The sequence below is a fragment of the Pelodiscus sinensis genome, chromosome 1 (genome assembly GCF_049634645.1).
Source record: "Pelodiscus sinensis isolate JC-2024 chromosome 1, ASM4963464v1, whole genome shotgun sequence".
Taxonomy (NCBI): Eukaryota; Metazoa; Chordata; order Testudines; family Trionychidae; genus Pelodiscus; species Pelodiscus sinensis.
Window position 1 is genome coordinate 142397585 of NC_134711.1, and position 19658 is coordinate 142417242.

At 45.3% G+C, this 19658-nt stretch overlaps 2 protein-coding genes across 4 annotated transcripts in view; both read left to right on the forward strand.

The window, feature by feature from the left end:
• The window catches only part of RABL3 (RAB, member of RAS oncogene family like 3), a 32915-nt gene extending 25475 nt beyond the window's left edge, over positions 1 to 7440 (forward strand). For all 3 annotated transcript variants that reach the window (XM_014578481.3, XM_025189594.2, XM_006132907.4), the window contains exons 6-8: positions 696 to 767; positions 2345 to 2383; positions 7059 to 7440. In XM_014578481.3, coding sequence (XP_014433967.2) covers positions 696 to 767; positions 2345 to 2383; positions 7059 to 7124 — 177 coding nt within the window. In that variant the 3' untranslated portion in view covers positions 7125 to 7440. The remainder of the gene's footprint in view (positions 1 to 695; positions 768 to 2344; positions 2384 to 7058) is intronic.
• A 1960-nt stretch (positions 7441 to 9400) lies between these two features.
• Positions 9401 to 11166, forward strand: LOC142819308 (uncharacterized). Its single transcript, XM_075905243.1, has 2 exons — positions 9401 to 10305; positions 10622 to 11166. Exons 1-2 carry the CDS (start codon positions 9883 to 9885, stop codon positions 11060 to 11062), a joined length of 864 nt encoding a protein of 287 aa, XP_075761358.1. The 5' UTR covers positions 9401 to 9882; the 3' UTR covers positions 11063 to 11166.
• Positions 11167 to 19658: the final 8492 nt, after the last annotated feature.

Genomic DNA, 19658 nt, shown 5'->3' on the forward strand with positions numbered 1-19658 from the left:
TTTCCATGTCCTGTTCCAAAGCCATTTGGCAGAAGTCAGGGCAGGTCTACACTTATTAGGAGTGGTGCTGTGGTGATCAATTCCTAAGGGTCAATTTAGTGGGCCTTGTAAAGATCCAGTAAATCGACTGCTGATCATGCTCTCATCGACTCCAATACTTCGCTGGAAAGAAAAGCGTAAGGGGGAGTCAGTGGGAGAGTTTCTCACGTTGAACCCCTGCAGCAGAGACTCTGCAGCAACTCCATCTAAGGTACGTCGACTACAGCTACCCTGTTCTCATAGCTGTAGTTGCATACCTTACTACATTGCCCCGTAGTATTGACCTGCCCTAAGTATGAGTTTGCCATGTTTATTTCACTGGTCTTGTCTGCATGTTTCTGGAAAGAGGGACTTACTTATTTCCTTGTACTCCCTTTGCTAGATAACTAACTGCAGCAAAATGAAATATTTCAGCTGTTTTGGCTTGGTTTTCACCCATTTATGTCCTTAAAATGACACATGTATGGGCTGTCATTGCATGTTTTTTGCATTCTACAGAAATCAAGCACCTTGAAAAATAATTTTGTTTAAGATGAAGAGTTGTGCTGTGTACCTGTTTGGTGGGGTGTGTTTTTTTTTTACGGAACAGGAAAGCTCCTGAAAATAATGTTGCATAACATGGTTCCTAATTGTGAGTTGCCTTTTGTGTGTTCCAGGATTGCACCAATCCCCGCTATCTGGCTGCAGGCTCATCCAATGCTGTCAAGCTCAGCAGGTTTTTTGATAAGGTAATGCAAATTCAATTATGTCTTTTGTTTTTCTTTATGTAAATAATCCTGTCTGTTTTCTGAGAGCTAATGGCATAGTTGGGCTTCTGTTCTCACTTTCTTCTTGAGTCTGGGTTCAAATCCTGTGTGGAATTGCAAGTGAAAATGGCTTTGGATAGTTCTCAGACCTAATCTCCCTTAAGTCTGCAATACACAATCTCTACTGTCAGAGTCTTCAGTCTCATCTAAAACATGACTTAGTTAAGTTAAACTAACAAACTGATAAATTATTACTGTAAGTCATTACTGCGTTTTGTTGTCTGAGTTGTATAGGGAGTTGAGAACAGGGAAAGAATTAAATGGTGAATAGGAAATGTTCAGTAGGGAACAACAGAACTATGTCTGACTGTGGCTAGTTCCATCCCTCTAATCATCCCATCTGCATGCTTTGTTAGCCTTTAAGGTGCTGCAAGACTATTTGTTGTTTTTTAAGTTTTTCCAGTTAGACTAACTCGGAAAAGGAGCAACTGATGTTGCTCTGAAATAACCCTACTGCTGAGTAAGACGTTGTAATTGTTTTCTAGGAAAGGAATCTTGTCCCACTCTCATGCCTTTAATGCTGGATGCCCAGGATGATGTATGTTGGGGCAACACAGGGGACCTCCATCATAGACCTAGAAACACTCTTCTGCTTAGAAGACAGAGTAGAATAAATGTAACTCCTTTTTTAAACCAGTCAACTTTCTTGATGAGACTTTGCCTTAGCTGCTGGCTCATGACTTTTTGGATTTCACAGCCTCCACTTGGGTCTCCTGTGACTTTTCCTGAGCTATAATGTTCATCTGTCTTTTTCCACATTCATTTACTATGCAATTTATGCCTTGAGACTTGAAGCTATTTCTGGGATCGTAATTCTGTAATCTCTAGTTGGAAGAGGAGATGGGTTAGCAATTCTTCAGCCTTGGAGATTTCCTGAGAACAGTTACTCTACGTGAAACATTGACCATGGTATCTGCTTAGAACATTGAAATTTGAATAAAATGTAAAGTGTTGTAGTGCACTAGCAAATTTCCATTGTCTATCATTTAACGGGCTAGTAGGTTTACAGTGCACTTTACTAGCACTTAAGTGAGTGCCAAATGCAGGTGCCCAACACTGCTATTCCTGGTTAAAACAAATCTGGAAGAAAAAAATAGAGTCCTTTATTTCTCACCCCTCTTCCCCTGAGAAACATCAGGGTGACTATGAAAACAGCCAAACTGGAAGTGGGAATGCTTTGGTGAAGCCATGTAGTGCTCCCAGGGGACGGGATGGAGAAGGCAATGCAGGCTCAGGAGATCCCCTTTCTTGTACAAATCATTATTTGGCCTGGATTTTTCGAGGGAGAACAGAGAGCAATATGAGCTGCTCCTTCTTGCCCGTGTAGTGAGGACACTGCTTCCACAGCATCGCCCAACCTAGGCAGTCTGGAGTCAGGATTGTCATTTGAGAATAAAGTATCCCGATTGTTGATGTTTTTCAATCTTGTTTAAAGTGTTAATCATGTTATATGTACATGCCACACCTGCTAAGTTCTCTCTTTGATTGCTTCCCCCCAGGTCATAGAGAAGAGATACTTGTTACGAGACAATAATCAGGTTAGTGATTCCTTCCTCTTCTCCTCCTCCTCCTCTCTTCTCCAGCCCCCTCCCCCCCCCCCCCCCGGGGCTTTTTTTGTTAGTTTTGGTACACTGCTACCTGTGGGTTTTGTTGGCTGACAAGGCCCTGATCTTTAAAAGGTCACCCAGAATAGGAGATATTGGCTCAAATGCTAGTGATTATTGGTAGTTAGGTTATTAGTTTTGCTGCAGCACAGCTGTTGGATACATGGAAAAGATGCTTATCGGGTACTAGTTAACCGTTACCCAAGAGCAGTCCGTGGCCTGCCACAGGCAGAGGGCTGCTCCAGCCCTGTGTGGGGGTGGGGGTCAGGTGCTGTCCCCTCACGCTTGGGGTTGCCAGCCTCCCAGCACAGGGAGGGGAGTAGGACAGCAGCCCCAAGTGTGGGGGCAGGGGTGCTGTGAACAGGATCCTACTTAACTGGTTAAAGCAAAGGTTTAACCAATCAACTGATGAACTGGGATTTTACATCCCTAGTGCCAGTTTTTACATGCGCCACCCGTAGTCTGGATGTTTTGGCTATAAAATAAGCAGTGAAATAACTAATAATATTGCCATCACGGGGAATCAGATGAAATTGAGAGGAAAAGAAGCTGAATTAGTATCTCTGAGTAGTTGTCAAGCTTGTGTATTCAGAATCACACAGCACCATTTTGAATCACAATCAAAATTTTATTTATAACCAGGGCTAGTCATGTACATTTTAAATTATAATTTCTGCTGAAGTTGGTGTAACTATCAGAGAAGTACAGGATGATAGCAACTTAATTGGACTTTGAATGCTTAACTAATTTGATTAATTGAAGTATTGGAAGTATTAACTAGAAACTGGGACTTGGGCTCTCCCACCTAGGACAAGTCACTTCAATCCTCTGTGTCACCCCTCTGTGTTACACTGTGTTCCCATCTGTAAAATGAGGGGAGTAAGAATACAGAACTTTATACAGAACTTTCTATCAGATCTCAAAGCACTTTACAAGGATGGACAGTATAGTTATCTCCATTTTATAGATGGGGAAATCAAAGCACCTAAGAATGACTTGTCACTTAGTAGGCTAGTGACTGAGCAGGGAATATAATTTAGGACTGATCTATCTCAAGAGAAGTGTAGTAAGGCTTAATTAATTCACATTAGTGACGTAGTTGCATATTATAGGAACACATAGAAAAACTTGCACATTAAAAACCTGTTGCTGTGCTGTGCTTTGTCCCCGATAGCTGTTTTGGCAAAAGTTTGATTGATAGCCCCAGTGTAGTACTGCCTTTGAATTCTAGTACAGGCAGTCCCTGGGTTACATGGATCCGACTTACATCAGATCCCTACTTACAAACGGGGTGAGGCAACCCCGCACTAGCTGCTTTCCCCCAGCAGACCAGGGAGACGCGAAGCTAGTGCCCCCCCTCCAGCAGACCAGGGAGACGTGGAGTGGCTTTTCTCAGCAGACACCTCAGCTTGAGAATAAAGGACTGAGGGAAGTGAGGTGTGGGAGAATAAAACTGAGCTCTGGAGAAATGTTTGGCTAGAGTTTCCCCTACAATATGTACCAGTTCCGACTTACATACAAATTCAACTTAAGAACAAACCTACAGTCCCTATCTTGTACGTAACCCGGGGACTGCCTGTACTCACATTTTCCTTCTGTGGCATACCATTGCAATTTCAATTGGCTGTGCTATCAACTGTTGTCTAGTTTCACCCCAGATCTGACTGCATTATAGTGACGGCTAAGTGATCCCTGTGAATCCACTTTGTCTATCGCTGTAAGTTTGTGAAGTACTTTGAGTTGAAAGCCCCCAAGTCTTGCACTTCTCCGGTGAACTGATATTTTTGCCAAGATCTGTGGCTTTCTTATCTACATTTGAATGCTTCATTGGCACAGCTGCACTATTAAATACTGTATGTGTGACAGTGACGCTTCAGTATAGATCTTACCTGTGTCAACAGGAGAGGTTCTCTCATTGGCATAGGTAGTCCATCTTCCCAAGAAGCAGTAACTAGGTCAATGGGACAGCTCTCCTGTGAGCTTAGCACTGTCTGCATTAGGGCTAGATTGCTTTAACTGCATCTCTCTGGTAGGGATGTCAATGTGTAGTCAACTACATGATTAACCAGCCGGGGTTTATCGGCTGGCTAATCTTGGATTACATGCACACACCCCTCTTGCTGCCTCTATATCAGAGGCAGCAAGATGGGGAGTAGGAGCTGGTCCTTGGGCTTTAAGCTAGCTAACCACAAGCACTGGGTCCTCCTGCCCCTCACCCCCGTAGTCGACTATCTGATAAGCAAATGCTTATTGGACAGTCAACATAGTAGTAAACTAGTCGTTGTCCGACTCTCTCCCCCCCCCCTCCCATTGCTGTCTCTGATAGAGACAGCGAGGGAGGGAGAGAGGAAGGGGCGCATCAAAGCGGCTCCCCGCAGCATCAGTTCTGTGATTCCACCGCCTCCTCCCTCTACTCCCTGCTATTTCCTCTAATAGAGCCAGTAGCAGGGGGTGGGGCAGGGGAGATTGTCACAAAGTAGCCTCTCTTTGCAGCAAGCCTGGGGCCCACCACAGACAGAGGCTGGTCTGCAGCAGCAGTCCCTGTTGGAGAGAGGTAGCTCTGCATCCCACGGAGTCACCTCTCTCCATGGGGAGCTCAGATTGCCCATGGACAGGGGCTGCTGCTGCAGACCAGATTTGATGGCCCGAGGACAAGGGCTGCTAGCACCCTGTCCGGCTGCCTCTATCGGAGACAGCAGCATGGGGCAGCAGGCACCCAGTCTGCATGCGGAGCTGGTTTTTAAACTAGCTCTCTTTACAGACTGGCTCCTGCCTGCTACCCTGCATGGTAGTGCAAGGTGGCAGTGGTCTTCCTGGTAGTGGGGGCCGGGAGTGCACTGGCTGCTGGCCCCACCCCTGGGGACTATCAGATAGACATGTAACCGCAAATATTTCATGCGGTTACACAACTGTTCATTTACATGATACGTAACATGCCTACCCTTAGGGGTATAGATTTCTCACACTTCAGAATGGCATAATTATACCAAACGAATTTTCTAATGTAGACCAGGCTTCAGTCTACCATTGTAGGATAACTCCCACAGGCTGTTTTTATTGTGAAGTCTAAAGTACTTTCCCTTCCTCCATGTTTTCAGATATACTGCTTTTGATTAAGATACTTTATATTTTGATATTGCTTTTGTACAGTAGATTGATTATCTGGGTTGCTGTCACAGTGTAAGAAAGGCTATATGTCCTGTTGGGCGAGCACCTCAGCTCTGCCTATGTGTAGACAGAGGGATGAGGTGACTCCCAAACCATAATCTTGCTGACAGCTGCAGGAGATGCTGCCACGAGAGCAGTAGTATAGTATAGGATGAAAGAATCATGGATCCTCTTTCCGTTGGGAAATTGTGTGTTTGTATGCCCTCTGCAGTGTAAATCTACATGAAATCCCATTAAGCAAGGACATTTCTGGTAGTTTTGAATAGACTTTCTTTGTAAGCGCTGATTCTCACAGTATAAGCGCTATCTAGACATACACAGCAGAAATGTGAGTGCTGATACCTTACTGCAGCTTTCTTCGTTCTGATGGATTTCGCCAAACTTCACACCTTGATATGTAAAGACTGTTATCTTAATTACTGCTAAACTGCAGCCATCTCTGGAGTAGAACACAGCACCTGTTTAGTAGAGCACAGTAACTGTATATAATAGTTTAGAAAAGGAAAAAGGCTGCTGTATATAATTGAAATTGCAGAGAGATTTAGAGAGGAACAATGTAGTAAACCAACTTGGAATTTGGCCAGGACGGTACTCCTGAGACTGCAATTCTTTCATAAAGCTCCAGAAGCCCTGTAGGCCAGTGGACAGTGTTAGAGAAGAAACAGGCAACTCAAGAGCAGATGGGGTAAACAGAACAGCTCTATTGCCCACGCACGTTTACCTCAGATATATAGCACAACGTTCCGAGTGGCAACAATTTGGCAACAATTATACCCTTTTATCTATTTTAGTATATTAATTCACATGTCTATCATTACTTTCCATAAAACCTTATTTAGGATGTTAACTCCCATAAAATGAATATTAACAAGCAGGTGATGAATATTATTATTATCCTCCCCTAATTGACTATTTACAGAATTTCTAATTAAATCAACACCTTTCTACACTACAAACTTTTCAAATCATCAGGTTACAGAGATTACAAGAAAAGTAACTCTGAAAATATTTTTTACAGAGTCAGTGAGAGTAAGTAAAAGACACAACAAAGAAGAGAAGCTGCATGCTTGTCTATCTTCCTAGGCTGCAAGAACAAAGAGAGAGCATATTTATACATCAGAAAGGATAATACCTGCTTTAGCCAGATTCTTAATCTATCTTTCCAGACTGAAGAAACAAAGGGGGGGAAAAAAACATGTTTAAAGGGCAATGCCTATTTTAGCTAGACCCCTGATGTGAGTCATCCCAGACCCTTATTAATTTTTATATATCCCAATAGACAGGACCTCACTTTTACATTGAATTCAAAAGATGGTACTACGTAGGCGCATGCTGCAGTACTTGGTATTCCTAATTCAGAAGGAAGAGTGGGATGGAAGTAATGTTGTCAACTTGATAATATGCTGGCTCTGACATGGTGATTTATCTTCCATATTTACAGATTCCTGGCTTTTCTGATAGAAAAAGATTTGGAGGTGGTACATTGAAGAGCCTTCATTATGATTGAACACTGCTCACTGTCCAGAGATTGAATGGAATATGAGTTCTCTCCATTTACAGCAACTTATTCCTTTCCCTGTTGGACTCCTTGAAAGCTACCATTCTCTTGCCAGGCAAAATAAATTTTATTAATTGCTTTGGCCAATAGGACTGTGGAAGATATCAGTGCTGATGAAGGCACAGGGAAGAATCCCCAAATCTGTTCTGAAATCCAGGCTTCCTCCTCAGCTTAGGAACCTTGTGGAAATACGGGATCTTTTTGAATTGGTGCAATAAATTCAGTGTTTTCCACACTGCTGTGGGAAACATTTTCATGCACAGCATGCATGTGTACCTCTTTTTCCCCACAGCTTGGAAAATTTATGAACATTTGTTTTTTCAATGCATTATAGTAATTTTAGTTCTAGCTGAAAAGGAGCACCGAATAGGCTTCTCATTTACATTAACATAAAGCAAAACAAGCAAGCAAAATATAAGACATATTTTATACAAAAAATACAAGAAATAGAATGGAAAACATTAGAAATCCATCATATAAATCAGTAGTACAGCCTCAGCTGGAACACTCAGGTTTACATCACCCCATCTCAAAAGGGACATAACAGAAGTTGTTCCAAGACAGGTGCTCAAAATGATTAAAAGCCTGAAAAAAAATTCCCTATGGAGATTGGTATTGCCCTTTAGTTTGGTATTTGCAGTTTAGAGAGGACAGAGAAAGTAGACCAGGTATTCCTATTTATTTTTCTCATAATACCAGAACATGGGGTTATTTAATGACTAGGGATGTTAGGTAGTGTTTAATTAGCTAATCAAATAGTCCTTGGAATTTCCATCGACTACTTCATTAGTCAATAAAAAGGGGCATGTGCTACCCCTGCTGTGGCTCTGCAGTTAAATAAAGGAGTCTGACTACACTTAAATTGCAGAGCTGCAACAGGGCTAGCTCCCGGGGGAGCAGTTCTGGGACCACCGCTGTGCCTATGCCTTTTAAATGTAGTAAGAGCCACCTAGCTGCATAGTTAGAATAGAGTGGGTAGAAATTTTTAAGTGACACAAAAATTCATCTGCTTCAGGGTTCCTAACCATGATGTTTTGGAGGTTAGAAAGAAAATTATGGGAAAACCAGAGGCCTTTCCTCTCTCCTCCCGATCTTCCCAGCCAGCTGTCTGGGGCTTTCTGTCCCCCTCCAGTGCTATGGCCAAGGGCTGGGGGGCAAAGGTTTTGGGACAGGGGAACTACTTAGCCTGTCTGATAGCAGGCAAGATGGCAAGTCCCAGCTCTTCTGGACATTCTCTTGGTGGTGCCCTAGTGGTCTCTCTGCAGTATAGCTCTCTCCTTTGGGCTTGGTGACCCCAGTGGCCACTCTCAGTATTGTGTCCCTCCTCTCTGTGCCCCTTTTTTCCGTGTTATAGAAGTCTCATTTCAGGCACTTCTTATTTCCTTGGCATAACCAAATCCTGATCTTGCTTTAAGTTATGATAAGAGGAAGCTGCCTTCCAAATTTGGTGGTCCTAGCTCTTAATGTTGAGGAGCAGTTCTTGAACAAACAGAATCACAGACAACCAGACAGATGCATATTTCTAAACTGTGTAAATCGATAATTCTTCTGAAGCACTGGTTTTAGCCATTGCTGGAGATAAAACACTAGAAGTGTTGAGGTTATTAAATGAGTATCCCAAAGTTCAAGTACTAACAGCTTTTCTTTCTCACAGTAACTTATAATGCTTTAGTCTGGGCCAGAGGCTAAGAGCCAGTGTTAAATATAAATATAAATTAATAATAAAAGGAGGGTAAAAGAAAGTAAAACATTGGTGTGAAATTGACTGTATGCTGTTCCACAAACTCCACATTGCATCTGCGTGTGGCTCTTCTCTGGCTGTTTGCTGGGAGTAATGGAGTGCTGCCTATAGTTATTTAGAAGGCAGGAATGACGTAGAGATAATCAGACCTAACTTACTAAATGTAAAAATATTTACATTTCTCTCTAGCATCTTTCACCAAAGAGATTCAAGAACACTTTACAAACCTGAATGAACTAAGGCACCAAGTGTCTGGATGAGGTATGGTGAGAATCAGTATTCATATTTTACAGCCAGAGAAACAGGTACCAAGATATTCAGTCTAAAGTCTTCAACATTTTGCAGTTTGAGGTGTCCTGTTAGAGACAGCTGCAGAGTGTCATCTTTGAAGATGAGAATCTGGCTTTCTAAAGGTCACACTATAAGGTCAGGAATAGATTCCGGGGATCCTGTTTTACAGACTTCAGCCTTTAGCCACGAGACTGTTGTCTTCTAAAATAAATAATTAAAGTATCTGAGTTGTGGTATGTCCAGTAAAACCGTAGGCCTAATTATGAACAGAGAACACAATAGATTCCAAATTTAGTCTCTTAGGCTACATCTAGACTGCAGCTTCTTTTAGAAGAAGCTTTCTTCTGGAAAACTTCAGAAAGACCGTGTCCACACTGGCTAAGCAGATCGAAAAAACAATCTGCTTTTTTGAAAGAGAGCATCCAGACTGACTGGACACTCTCTGCATAAAAGGCCACCTGGAACCACTTCAGGCAGGGCTTTAAGTCAACAGTTGCTTCCAGGTGCTGGTGCCAGAGCCTAGCAGAAACAAGTGCTTAAAGGGACCCCCCCCGGACAGCCGTTTCTCTGCTTCTGCTGCATGCTTGCCTACCTCTTTGAGGGACAGCAAAGCTCTCACAGTGCCTGCTGTGGTTGCCCACCTTTTTTGGACGTCACAGCTTTTTCCTGTGTGCCATGGAACTGGAGCTGCTCCTGAGCACGCAGTGGCCCCACATGGCCATGCTGCATTTTTTGCAGCACTTTGTGCTGGCTGCTTTCCTGGTCCTGACCGAGCTCAATCCCAAGCTCATTCTCTGGACCCTTTCCCTGGGTGCAGGAGCAACATCCTTGCAATCCACTATGGAGAACTGTTCCTGGAGCCTGGACACCAGTTCCTACTGGTGGGACCGGCTTGTCATGGAGCGGTGGGACGACCAGCAGTGGCTCCAAAATTTCTGCTGGTCGTGGAGCTGTGTGCCTGGCTCGTCCCTGCCCTCTGGCGCGACACCCCCTTGTGGCCTGCCATCACCCTGGAAGCTCACCACCCCCAACAGCTACTGGTTGGTGGGCAACCAGTTCAGCGTGGGGAAATCCACTGTCGGGGCCCTCCTCGTGGAGGTAAGGCATTCTCGGGCTGCAGTTCCTGCTGTTGGGGGGGGGGGGAAGAGTCCTGGAAGAGGGGCACCCTTGGGAAAGGGAGGTTGGGGGTGGGGGGAAGCCCCATCCCCAGGGGGTTGTGCCATCCCACCCTCCCACATCCCTGCTGTTGGGGGGGGGGGGAGATGGCCTCATAGGGGTGGCTCTTCTGGTGTTGGGGGGTGGAGAAGGGCTTGTGGGGAGGGGTGGGTACCTCCCAAAGGCTCAGGCACTCCTTCTCCATTCGTTCGTGTGTGTGTGTGTGTGTGTGTGTGTGTGTGTGTTTTTCCTTCTTCAGGTTATGAGCACCGTCAATTCCATCCTCATCCACCTGGGAGACCTGGACCCGATTGTGGCTGGATTTGCTGTCCTGGGTTTCCCGAACTGTGGGGGAGCAATTGATGGGACCCACATCCCGATCCACGCACCTCAACATAGAGCAGCCCAGTACATCAACCGCAAGGGCTACTTCTCGATGGTGCTGCAGGCCCTCGTTGACCATCGTGGACAGTTCATGGACATTTATGTTGTGGTTGGGCAGGGCATGCGATGCCTGGATTTTTTGCAGCTCGAGCCTCTACTGCAAGCTGGAGGCAGGCACATTCTTCCCCCACCGGAACTTTGCAGTTGGGGATGTGCAGATACCATTGTGCATCGTGGGGGATATGGTCTACCCTCTGATGCCATGGCTCATGAAGCCATATACCGGCCACCTGGATCCCAGCAGGGACCAATTTAATGCCCACCTGAACCGGGCCAGGATCCAGGTAGAGTGCGCCTTTGGCCACTTCAAGGCACAGTTCACTGACTTCTCAATAGAGACACCTGTTTGGTTTTAAACAAAATGAACTGTGTATTGATCATTCAATAAAAAAAGCTGGGGAGGGCAAAGGGGGGGGTCTCTTAACTTGGATGGGGAGGGGGCTCGGAGTGGCATGGGGGCTGGCTGGATGTGCCGCCTTGGGTGAGGGGACCTCATAGGACTTGGGGTTGGGTGGGTCCTGGGACCACAGGATGGGGGGCTGGAGCAAGGTCAGGGATGGCAGGGAGAGGAGGCATGGGCATTGCTAGGGGGACAGGGGAGAGGGAATAGGCATAGCAGGGGGGCAGAAGCAGCGACAGCTATCGCACCGCTGCATGAGCTGGTCCCAAGTATAGTTCCAGCAGTCCGCGTCCTACCGGATATTCTGCACCAGGGTCTGCTGCATGTCACGCAGGATGCTGACATACTGCCGCATGAGGTCTTCCTGGTCCCTGGCACGCTTTCAGATCCCCTGGGCTCTGGCGATTGGCTCAGGTGGTGTGGTTCGCCCCTCAGTCCCAACTGGTCCAGCTGTGGAGAACACAAAGAGGAAGAGGTGATCAGTCATCCATGCAGACACGTCCCTGAGGCCATGCCCTCCTCTTTGAGCAGCAACCAACTGTCCTTGGAGCAGAGGAGGGGGATGTTCTGGGAGCAAGGCCATGTGTGGGCTGCTCAGCAGGCCTTGTCTCACAGGGGCCCCGAGGTGGCCAGGGAACCATGCTGCCTGCTTTCTGTCCCCGGGACCAGACGTATGGGGCGGGGGCCTTCCCTGAGCCTTGGAGCAGATCCAAGCCGTGCTCAGGGGCTGCCTGCTGAGTCCACGTGGCGCACACTTAACTCTGCATGTGGTTCCATATGCATGGACTGCAGCACGATGTCCAGGCCAAGCGACACTCGCACCCTGCCCTGTGTGTGTGTCAAACAGAGCACTCACCTGAAGATTGCTCCCCAGCATCAGAGGAGACCTGGGAGACATCCATGCTCACAGGAATTGGCTCCAACAAGAGCATGATGGTGGCTGCATCATCTGCTTCCTTCTCCTGCTGCTGTCCCCAGTCGTTGTCCTTCTCCTCTGCCATGACCTCCAACCGGGCAACAACAGGCATGTCGAGGCCAGAGTCCACGATGACAGGTGGGGAAAGATGTTCCGCATCCCACAGGAGTTGGTGCAACTCCTAGTAATAGGGGCAGGTGTGGGGTCCTTCCCCAGAGCACGAGCTGTGCTCTCTGCCCCTCACATATCCCTGGTGGAGTTCCTTTACCTTACTCTGGACCTGTTCCAAGGTCCAGGGTGGGTGTCCACGCTCCGCCAGGGACTCAGCCAGGTGCTCAGAGATATCGGCATTCTGCTGCTTGGAGCAGAGATACTGCAATGTCTCCTCCTCACCCCACAGCTTGAGGAGGGACAGGATCTCCGGTCCAGACCTGGAAGATGCACGCCTCTTGGTCCCACTGGGTGGGTCCTGGGACCCATGGGGCTGTTCTCTTTGAGGGCCAGGAGGGTCTTGGGGAGCCTTGAGGCTGTGCCCTGTGGCAGGGAGAGCTGCGCAGTCAGGGTGCTGTTCTCAGGCCAGCCTGCCACAAGGCTTGTCCAGGGTCCATGCAGTTTTAAGAGGAGCCAGGAGACAGGAACTATAGAGTTGTGATTACTTTGGACAGAGTGGCCACCAGAGAAGCTGTTATTTCCTGGAGGCCTCTTTCGAAAGAAAACCCTCTTCCTGGTCTACACACACCTTTTTCTGAAAGAGTTCTTTCTGGAAAAAAACTTCCTTGTAGAAAGAGGATTACCAAAGCCAGAAAAACCCTTCTGTTCTTTTGATTTATTTTCGAAAGAACGCGATTTCAGTGTGGACGTAATTGAAGTTTTTTCGGAAAAAGCCATTTTTCTGAAAAAAGTTCTGTAGTGTAGACACACCCTCAGTATCACATTTTAGAGTGACAAGATGGGAGTCGCTAAGCAAGAGCTTTGGCTTTGTGCATTATTGATGTATCAAATCCTCTTTCTTAGCAAGGATGACTCAGCAGTTTGTCTTCTGTTTCCTGAGATTGTAGTTCTTTTTCAGTTGATAAATCTGATTGGGAATGGCGAACTTCATGTATCTATTCCTTGTGTATAACCGAGTTGCAGGGTCATTTTAGGGAAGGAGCATGATTGAGTGACTTGAGCATAAGACTGGATGTCAGGATTTTTAAGTTCTGTTCCCACCTCCCTGAGAAGCCTTGAGCAAGTCACATCACCTCTTTGTCTGTTTCCTTATCTTTAAAATGGTAGTAGTTCTTCTCAAGATGGTCTGAGGATTAATTAGGTTGAAATGCTCCCCACTTCTGTGAGCAGAAAAGAGCACAAACCTGCAGAAGGTGACAAGAAGTTTTGTTGCTTGCTTTGTGCCTTACTTTCTCTCTCACCCTGTGGAAATCCCTCTGCAGCAATTCGGATTTCCAGTATTTGATGTGTTGTGGGCTAGAGGGAGCCACTTTTTGTTGCATCTGTTATCAGATGCATTTCTGTTGCAAGCAGTAGTAACAAGATCTGCCTGCAACCGGGGCTCAAACTGGGCGGAAAACAAGTGATGGAACTCTGAAGCTCTGCCCAGCACCAAAGGGCTTACCCGCTCATTGCACCAAAATAAGACACCACTCGGATTGCAGATTATCACACTGTGATCATCCCTCTGCTTTCTGTCGTGATTTGATTAATAGTGAAATATTTAACTAGATTGCCAGTTGAGAGAAAGAGGAGTTTACATATCTCAGCCTGAAGCATCAAGTCTATCTGTGTTTTAAGGCAGCCAGCCACTAGGTTGGTTTACACTGGATGCACATTTGAGAGGTTTCCTCAACCTTATTAGCTAGGGTGGGTTGATTGGTGTGTTAAAAAAAATTAAATCTTAGATTCTGGAGTAAAAGATGGCAGCTGCTAAGGGAGCTAGTTCAAGCTGACCATTCCCTGCAGCTTACTCCCGAGGGGGGTTTCACAGAGGTGTACTGGGTACTTGCATAAAGGAGCATAGGTCCTGTGATGGCATTAACAAGGGACTATCAGTAGAACATCATAAAGGGACCAACCCACAAAAGCGGTGAGGATTCCCAGGCCCAAACTAGGTCTGAAGCCTTTTCAGACTGTCACTGCTTAGGAGAAGATGTAATGGTTCAGAATGGAGGTGTTAGAATGTGACTCTTTTTATTTACGTGAATTGTATGAGGGCAGGATTTATCATTTAAACTATTTTCATAGTGAACGGGACTACCCTGCAAAATGGAAATGGTTAAAGTTATCAGAAAGGGGTCTGAAGGTAGCTAATGGGTTTTCTTGTGGGAGAATGGTTAACTGAAAAAATGCACTATATCTTCCCCAGAATCATAACATTTTGAAGTGAATCTACTAATTAATTTAAAAAATAATTGGAAATGGGGCCTGAAAGAAGTCTAGCATCTGTTGTTGAACTTGGGTTATTTGCTGCTATTAATCTGTTCCAGCATAAGAAGAGTCAAACTTTCCCAGAATGATTAGGCATTTTAGTATTTATGGACCCAGATTAGCTTCCCAAAGAGCTATATTAAAATGTAGTTAAGGGTGAGAGTTCACATAGCAGGTTAAGGTAAAATATGTTACATGCAGTGCTTTTTTTGTGATGGTACTGCCCAATACACAGTACTGGCACCTCCAGTCAGAGCTAACCTGGAATGAACAGAGTACCAGCACCTCTGTAATGAAAATGGCCGACAGTCAGCTGGGTCTTAAAGAGTACCGGCACTTTTTTTTGTTTTTGTTACAAAAAAAAAGCACTGATTACATGGATGGTACTATCCCAGAAACAAGCCCTGGGCAGGACATGACTGATACAGGCTCACTCCAGCTCACCCACATGAAGTGAGATGACTTCGTCCTATTTAGGACTAGCCTGTGTTGATGAGCCTACTTTTGTAGCTGTCACAAGTGCAGCCTTAGCCTGTGAAGTAACTTAATCCAAGTGGATTTACATTGCTGGTTTGCAGGGGCTGGGGGTCTCTTTGCCCAGAGCTCTTAAGAGCCTCTTTGGGGGCCATCTCAGGCACTTCCACTGTCTGGAGCATGTCAACTTCCATGGGCATGTTCTCAGGGACCTCAATATTGAGTTTAATGTAGCCAAGGTGAGGGAGGTGAGTGTAGGTGGAGAGGGTGAATAGGGAAAGAATCAAGTTTATGGGAATTGTAGCTGGAAAGAGGGGCACGAAGGACGGCAGAAATAGTAAGGGGAAGGCAAGAAACTGGTGGGGAACACGCTTTTAATTCTGCCCTGTTACAGACTCTTCAAACTTCCATATTATAATGCACTGAAATCGTGTGAACAGGTTGTCACAAGATGTAATTTTTTAAAAATTTGAACCAGTGTTCCCTTTAAATTGCATGGCAGCATAGCGTCAGAGAGAACACTGTTTAGAGCCATTTTCCTTGTTCTTAATCATTGAACTTTCTCTTTTAGCAGAAACCTTAACTCTGTCCTGTAGTCCGTGCAAACTGATACGATTATGATTAAAGCGTATTAGTTTTTGTGGACACAAATTAGATTAAACTGATTTTTAGAGACCCATCTGATTTTTTTTTTTTAATTCTCTTTCATAATGTTTCAACAGGGCAGAGTTAAGGTGGTTTAGATTAATCAATAATGCATTTCTGTACCTTAGCATGGTTGGATTTATTTTAAATTTAACCTGAACTGAGAATTTCCTGAGTTCATAATGCTTAGTTTGGTGATAATTACAGCATCACTATTAGGTAAAATTACTGCTCTCTATCTTGACCTTAATACAAGTTTAACATAGTTTTGGTTTGGGTTTAATAGTAGTTTCTCTAGAAGAAAGTAGAGCGGGAGCTACATGGGAACAGAAAAATAAATTAGATTAGCTTTGTGCACCACCACGTCTCACCCCTAATGTAACTTCCCTTAAGTGCTTGACCGCCTTGTTCCATCCAGCTCTCTCTGCATTTCATGAACTGTGATCAGTGCTGGCCTTCTAACGGCTCTTTTTTCAGTCAGTTCATGTCTCCACTTGCTGTGCCAGAGATTGATCGCATTTGATTTAGTGGGTCTATTAAAGACCCCCTAAATCAAACCCTGAGGGTGCCTCCTCACAGTTGCACAGGTGCCTCCTTCCCATTGTGAAGACGATGCCAAGCTCAGCTTAAGATATGTCGACTCCAGCTACGTTTTTATGAAGCTAGAGTTTTGTACCTTAGGCCTACTTTCCAGGTCTAGTATAGACCTGGCTTCAGGGATCCCACAGCATCTAATTGCAGGCTTAGTAGAAATAGGATTCTCTCCCACACACTCCTCTCTGTAACATGCTACACTGCTTCTCCAGCTAACTGACACATCCTTCTGCTGTTGCACAACACAAACCAGATACAGAATATTGCCAGTGGAGAGCAGGAAGGAAACCCCAATGCTTCTGTGCAATGTTACTGTGTTAGTAGATGCATCGTGGGGATGGAACACACCATTCTTTATTTGAATCGCAAGGTCAGGCAATCCCAGTATCCGAGTGTCTACATGCTGATTTGTGTGAGTTTAGCATAGTACCTTTAGGTAAACTGATGCAACTTCTATGTGTAGACTAACAGCCTAAGACACCTCTGTGGTAATGCATACAAAAACGCTGCCTGCTAATCATGGCTTAGCCAGTGATAAACTGGGACTGTCCCTCTTTCCTTCTTTCCTTTAGTCAGTCAGTCAGTCTCACTAACCTATTCCCTGCCATTCTTTCTTCTCCCTCTACCTTAAAAATGTTTTTAAACCTTGGTTAGGAACAAAGCTATGCCAATCTTTTCTCATATTAATTTGCCTTATATCTATCCCCAACCCTCCTGGGTCTTTTCGTTCCTAAACTCTCTTGGTCATAGATTGTCTCCTTATTTGTGCTTGTTCAGCACACATCTCTTTAGGGTCTTGATCTCACCTCGGGTCTCTAGATATGTCTGTAATCTAAATAATGAATAATACTAGGATTCCAATCCTCACTAGGCCTTTGAATACTCCTATAATATGACTATCAAGGGCAGCTGTTACCTGCTCTAGGTTTAGACTTCTAGATCTCAACCAGTTGGCAGTAATCCCTCAGTTAGATATAGTCTGATGGATGCTCAGCCCACTGTTTCTGGTCATCTTTCTCCACTGATAGGACTGTGTCAGAGTTTACTAGCAAAACCCTCTGATAGGTTCTGCAAACAAAGAAAACTTTACCCTTCTGCTATTTTCTCTCCTTTCTACATTGCTATTATTTGGCTTTCCCTGATGGAAATCATGCTCCTATCTGACTCCCTTGTTAAAACACTGGTGACTTTGATTCCCTTAGAACACTGTGTTTCTATGGCTCTGAACATGCTTTTTTTTCATTTACATGAATCCATTATAGTAATTGATTAACCCATCACACCATGACGTATTACCTGAGGGAGCTTGGAGGAAAATCTTTCTTAAGCATGCTCGATCCAGCAGCACTATACTCCATTCCCACAGATAAAGACTGCACTCTTTGAAGAACATGGTAAATACAAGGGCAAAAGTAAGGGGGACAAAAAAGGACAGAATAAAATACTCCCAAAAGTAAGGGGGACAAAAAAGGACAGAATAAAATACTCCCAACCTTCTTGAACCTAGGGGGCTGTGACAGACCAGGCTGTTTCTGGGCACAGCTGAGGGCGTCTGCTCAGGGCGAATTGCTCAACTTCAGGGCTCCTTACAGCCCCCAGACTGGTGACTTCTCTAAACAGGCCACGAACCAGTCCCACGGAGCGCTTCAGTAGCCTGCCTGAAGCCTCACGAGCAAAATCCCTCCAACACCCCAGCAATATCCATGCCCCAGATGGCCCCGGGCCTCATGCACAGGTGGGGGGTCTTAGCACCCAATCCCACCTACCCCGAACGAGTTCTGTCCAGTTCCAAGAAACCAGCCACAGATCCCTGGTCAATTTACCCTCTGGACCTTATGCACAAATCACGCTGAGCTAATCCTTTAGAATCTACCATCTAAAGGTTTATTACCACAAGAAAGAACAGCATATGAGTAAGGTTGCTAAAGTATCATATATTACATGCATCGACTCTCCCAGTTCTCGATGCAGGCTCTAGCTGCTGGCTTAAAAGTCCTTGTTGCGCATCCTAGATCGGGATGGGTCCACAGTTCTTTCTGGCTCTTCGATCCCTGCACTGCTGCCTCTGGGATGAAGTGCTGAGCTGAGTACCAAGATGGAGTAAGCCACGTGGCATCTTTATAGATCCTTCCTGCTCTCTTCTTGGCTGCAGCAGGTCACCTGGCCAGCGGCATATCAATGTGTTCCCTGCTAGTAGCCCTTAGGTGTCGGTCACCATTCCCGAGGTGTGTCCTTGGCCCCTTGAGTGCTATTATCCCACAGGGCCTCGCTAATTAGCATGTCTATAGACCGGGCTCTACCCAATGCTCAACCACATTCAGAGAGACTTCCAGTCTCCATACAGGTTACAGATTCCTAACTCCACACACAGACATTATACAGATATATGAAGAGCAGATACAGAATCAGAAGAAAGTAAGCTTTTGTTTGACCCCTCACCTGGTGCCCTTTGTACCACTTTTGGGGCGAACAGCCCCCCATGGGTGCAGCAGTGACCCGGCTGCTCCCCTCATAATCCAATAACGTGACGGGCGGACTGAATTAGTGGTTTTTTTTGTTTGTGATGTGTAAATAGGATCTGGAATGTTTTTGTGGTGGGGGTGTGATAGTGTATGTGTTGTGGAAGGTAGGACTATTGAGTTCTGTGCTCCATTTTTCCTTAGAAATATCAGCACCTCAAGTCCTGTCTTCCCTTCTTTCGCTGAAACGTGGCTTGTGAGTTTTCTCAGAGCTTAATTGAAGAGGCAGGTGTGTTAAATCCTTCTAACCAAGTGCTTGTCAGTTATTTAAGTGAATAAATCATAACAAAACACACACACAAAAGTGACAGGTACAGCCAACTGCCACAAACTGGCCCAGTTTGCGTTCTGAAAAGCACTGTCTGTTAATCACAAATGCACCCCAGATTTCTCTGCATCAGATACCCTAGCAATGGTGCTGACTCCCTGGGTGCTCCAAGGCTCAGGAAAAAATAGGGCATGTTCAATGGAACAGTACCTGGCCCATGTTCTACCCTGAGGCTACGTCTAAACTACTCCCTCTTGTGCAAAAGCTTGTGCTAATAAAGCACGGATTAGCATATTCCCACGCGTCATTTGCATAATTAATTACAGGCCGTTTTTGCACAAGAGGCTTTTGTGCAAAAAGGAGATATCCACACAGCTCCTTTTTGCGCAAAAATCCCCTCTTGTGCAAGAGCCATTCTTCCTCATTTTTTCAGGAAGAACTGCTCTTGCGCAAGAGGGTGTTTTTGCACAAAAAGGAGCTTTCTGGACAGCTCCTTTTTGCCCAAAAGCCTCTTGTGCAAATACAGCCCCTAATTAATTATGCAAATGAAGTGTGGCAATATGCTAATCTGTACTTCCTTTGTATAGGCTTTTGTGCAAGAGGGATGCAGTG

Bases quoted from the DNA above. Each gene is read 5' to 3' on its own strand.
- LOC142819308 (XM_075905243.1), top strand. From the start codon at position 9,883: ATGGAACTGGAGCTGCTCCTGAGCACGCAGTGGCCCCACATGGCCATG. The intron at 10,306-10,621 runs GTAAGGCATTCT...TTCCTTCTTCAG, and splicing joins TCGGGGCCCTCCTCGTGGAG to GTTATGAGCACCGTCAATTC.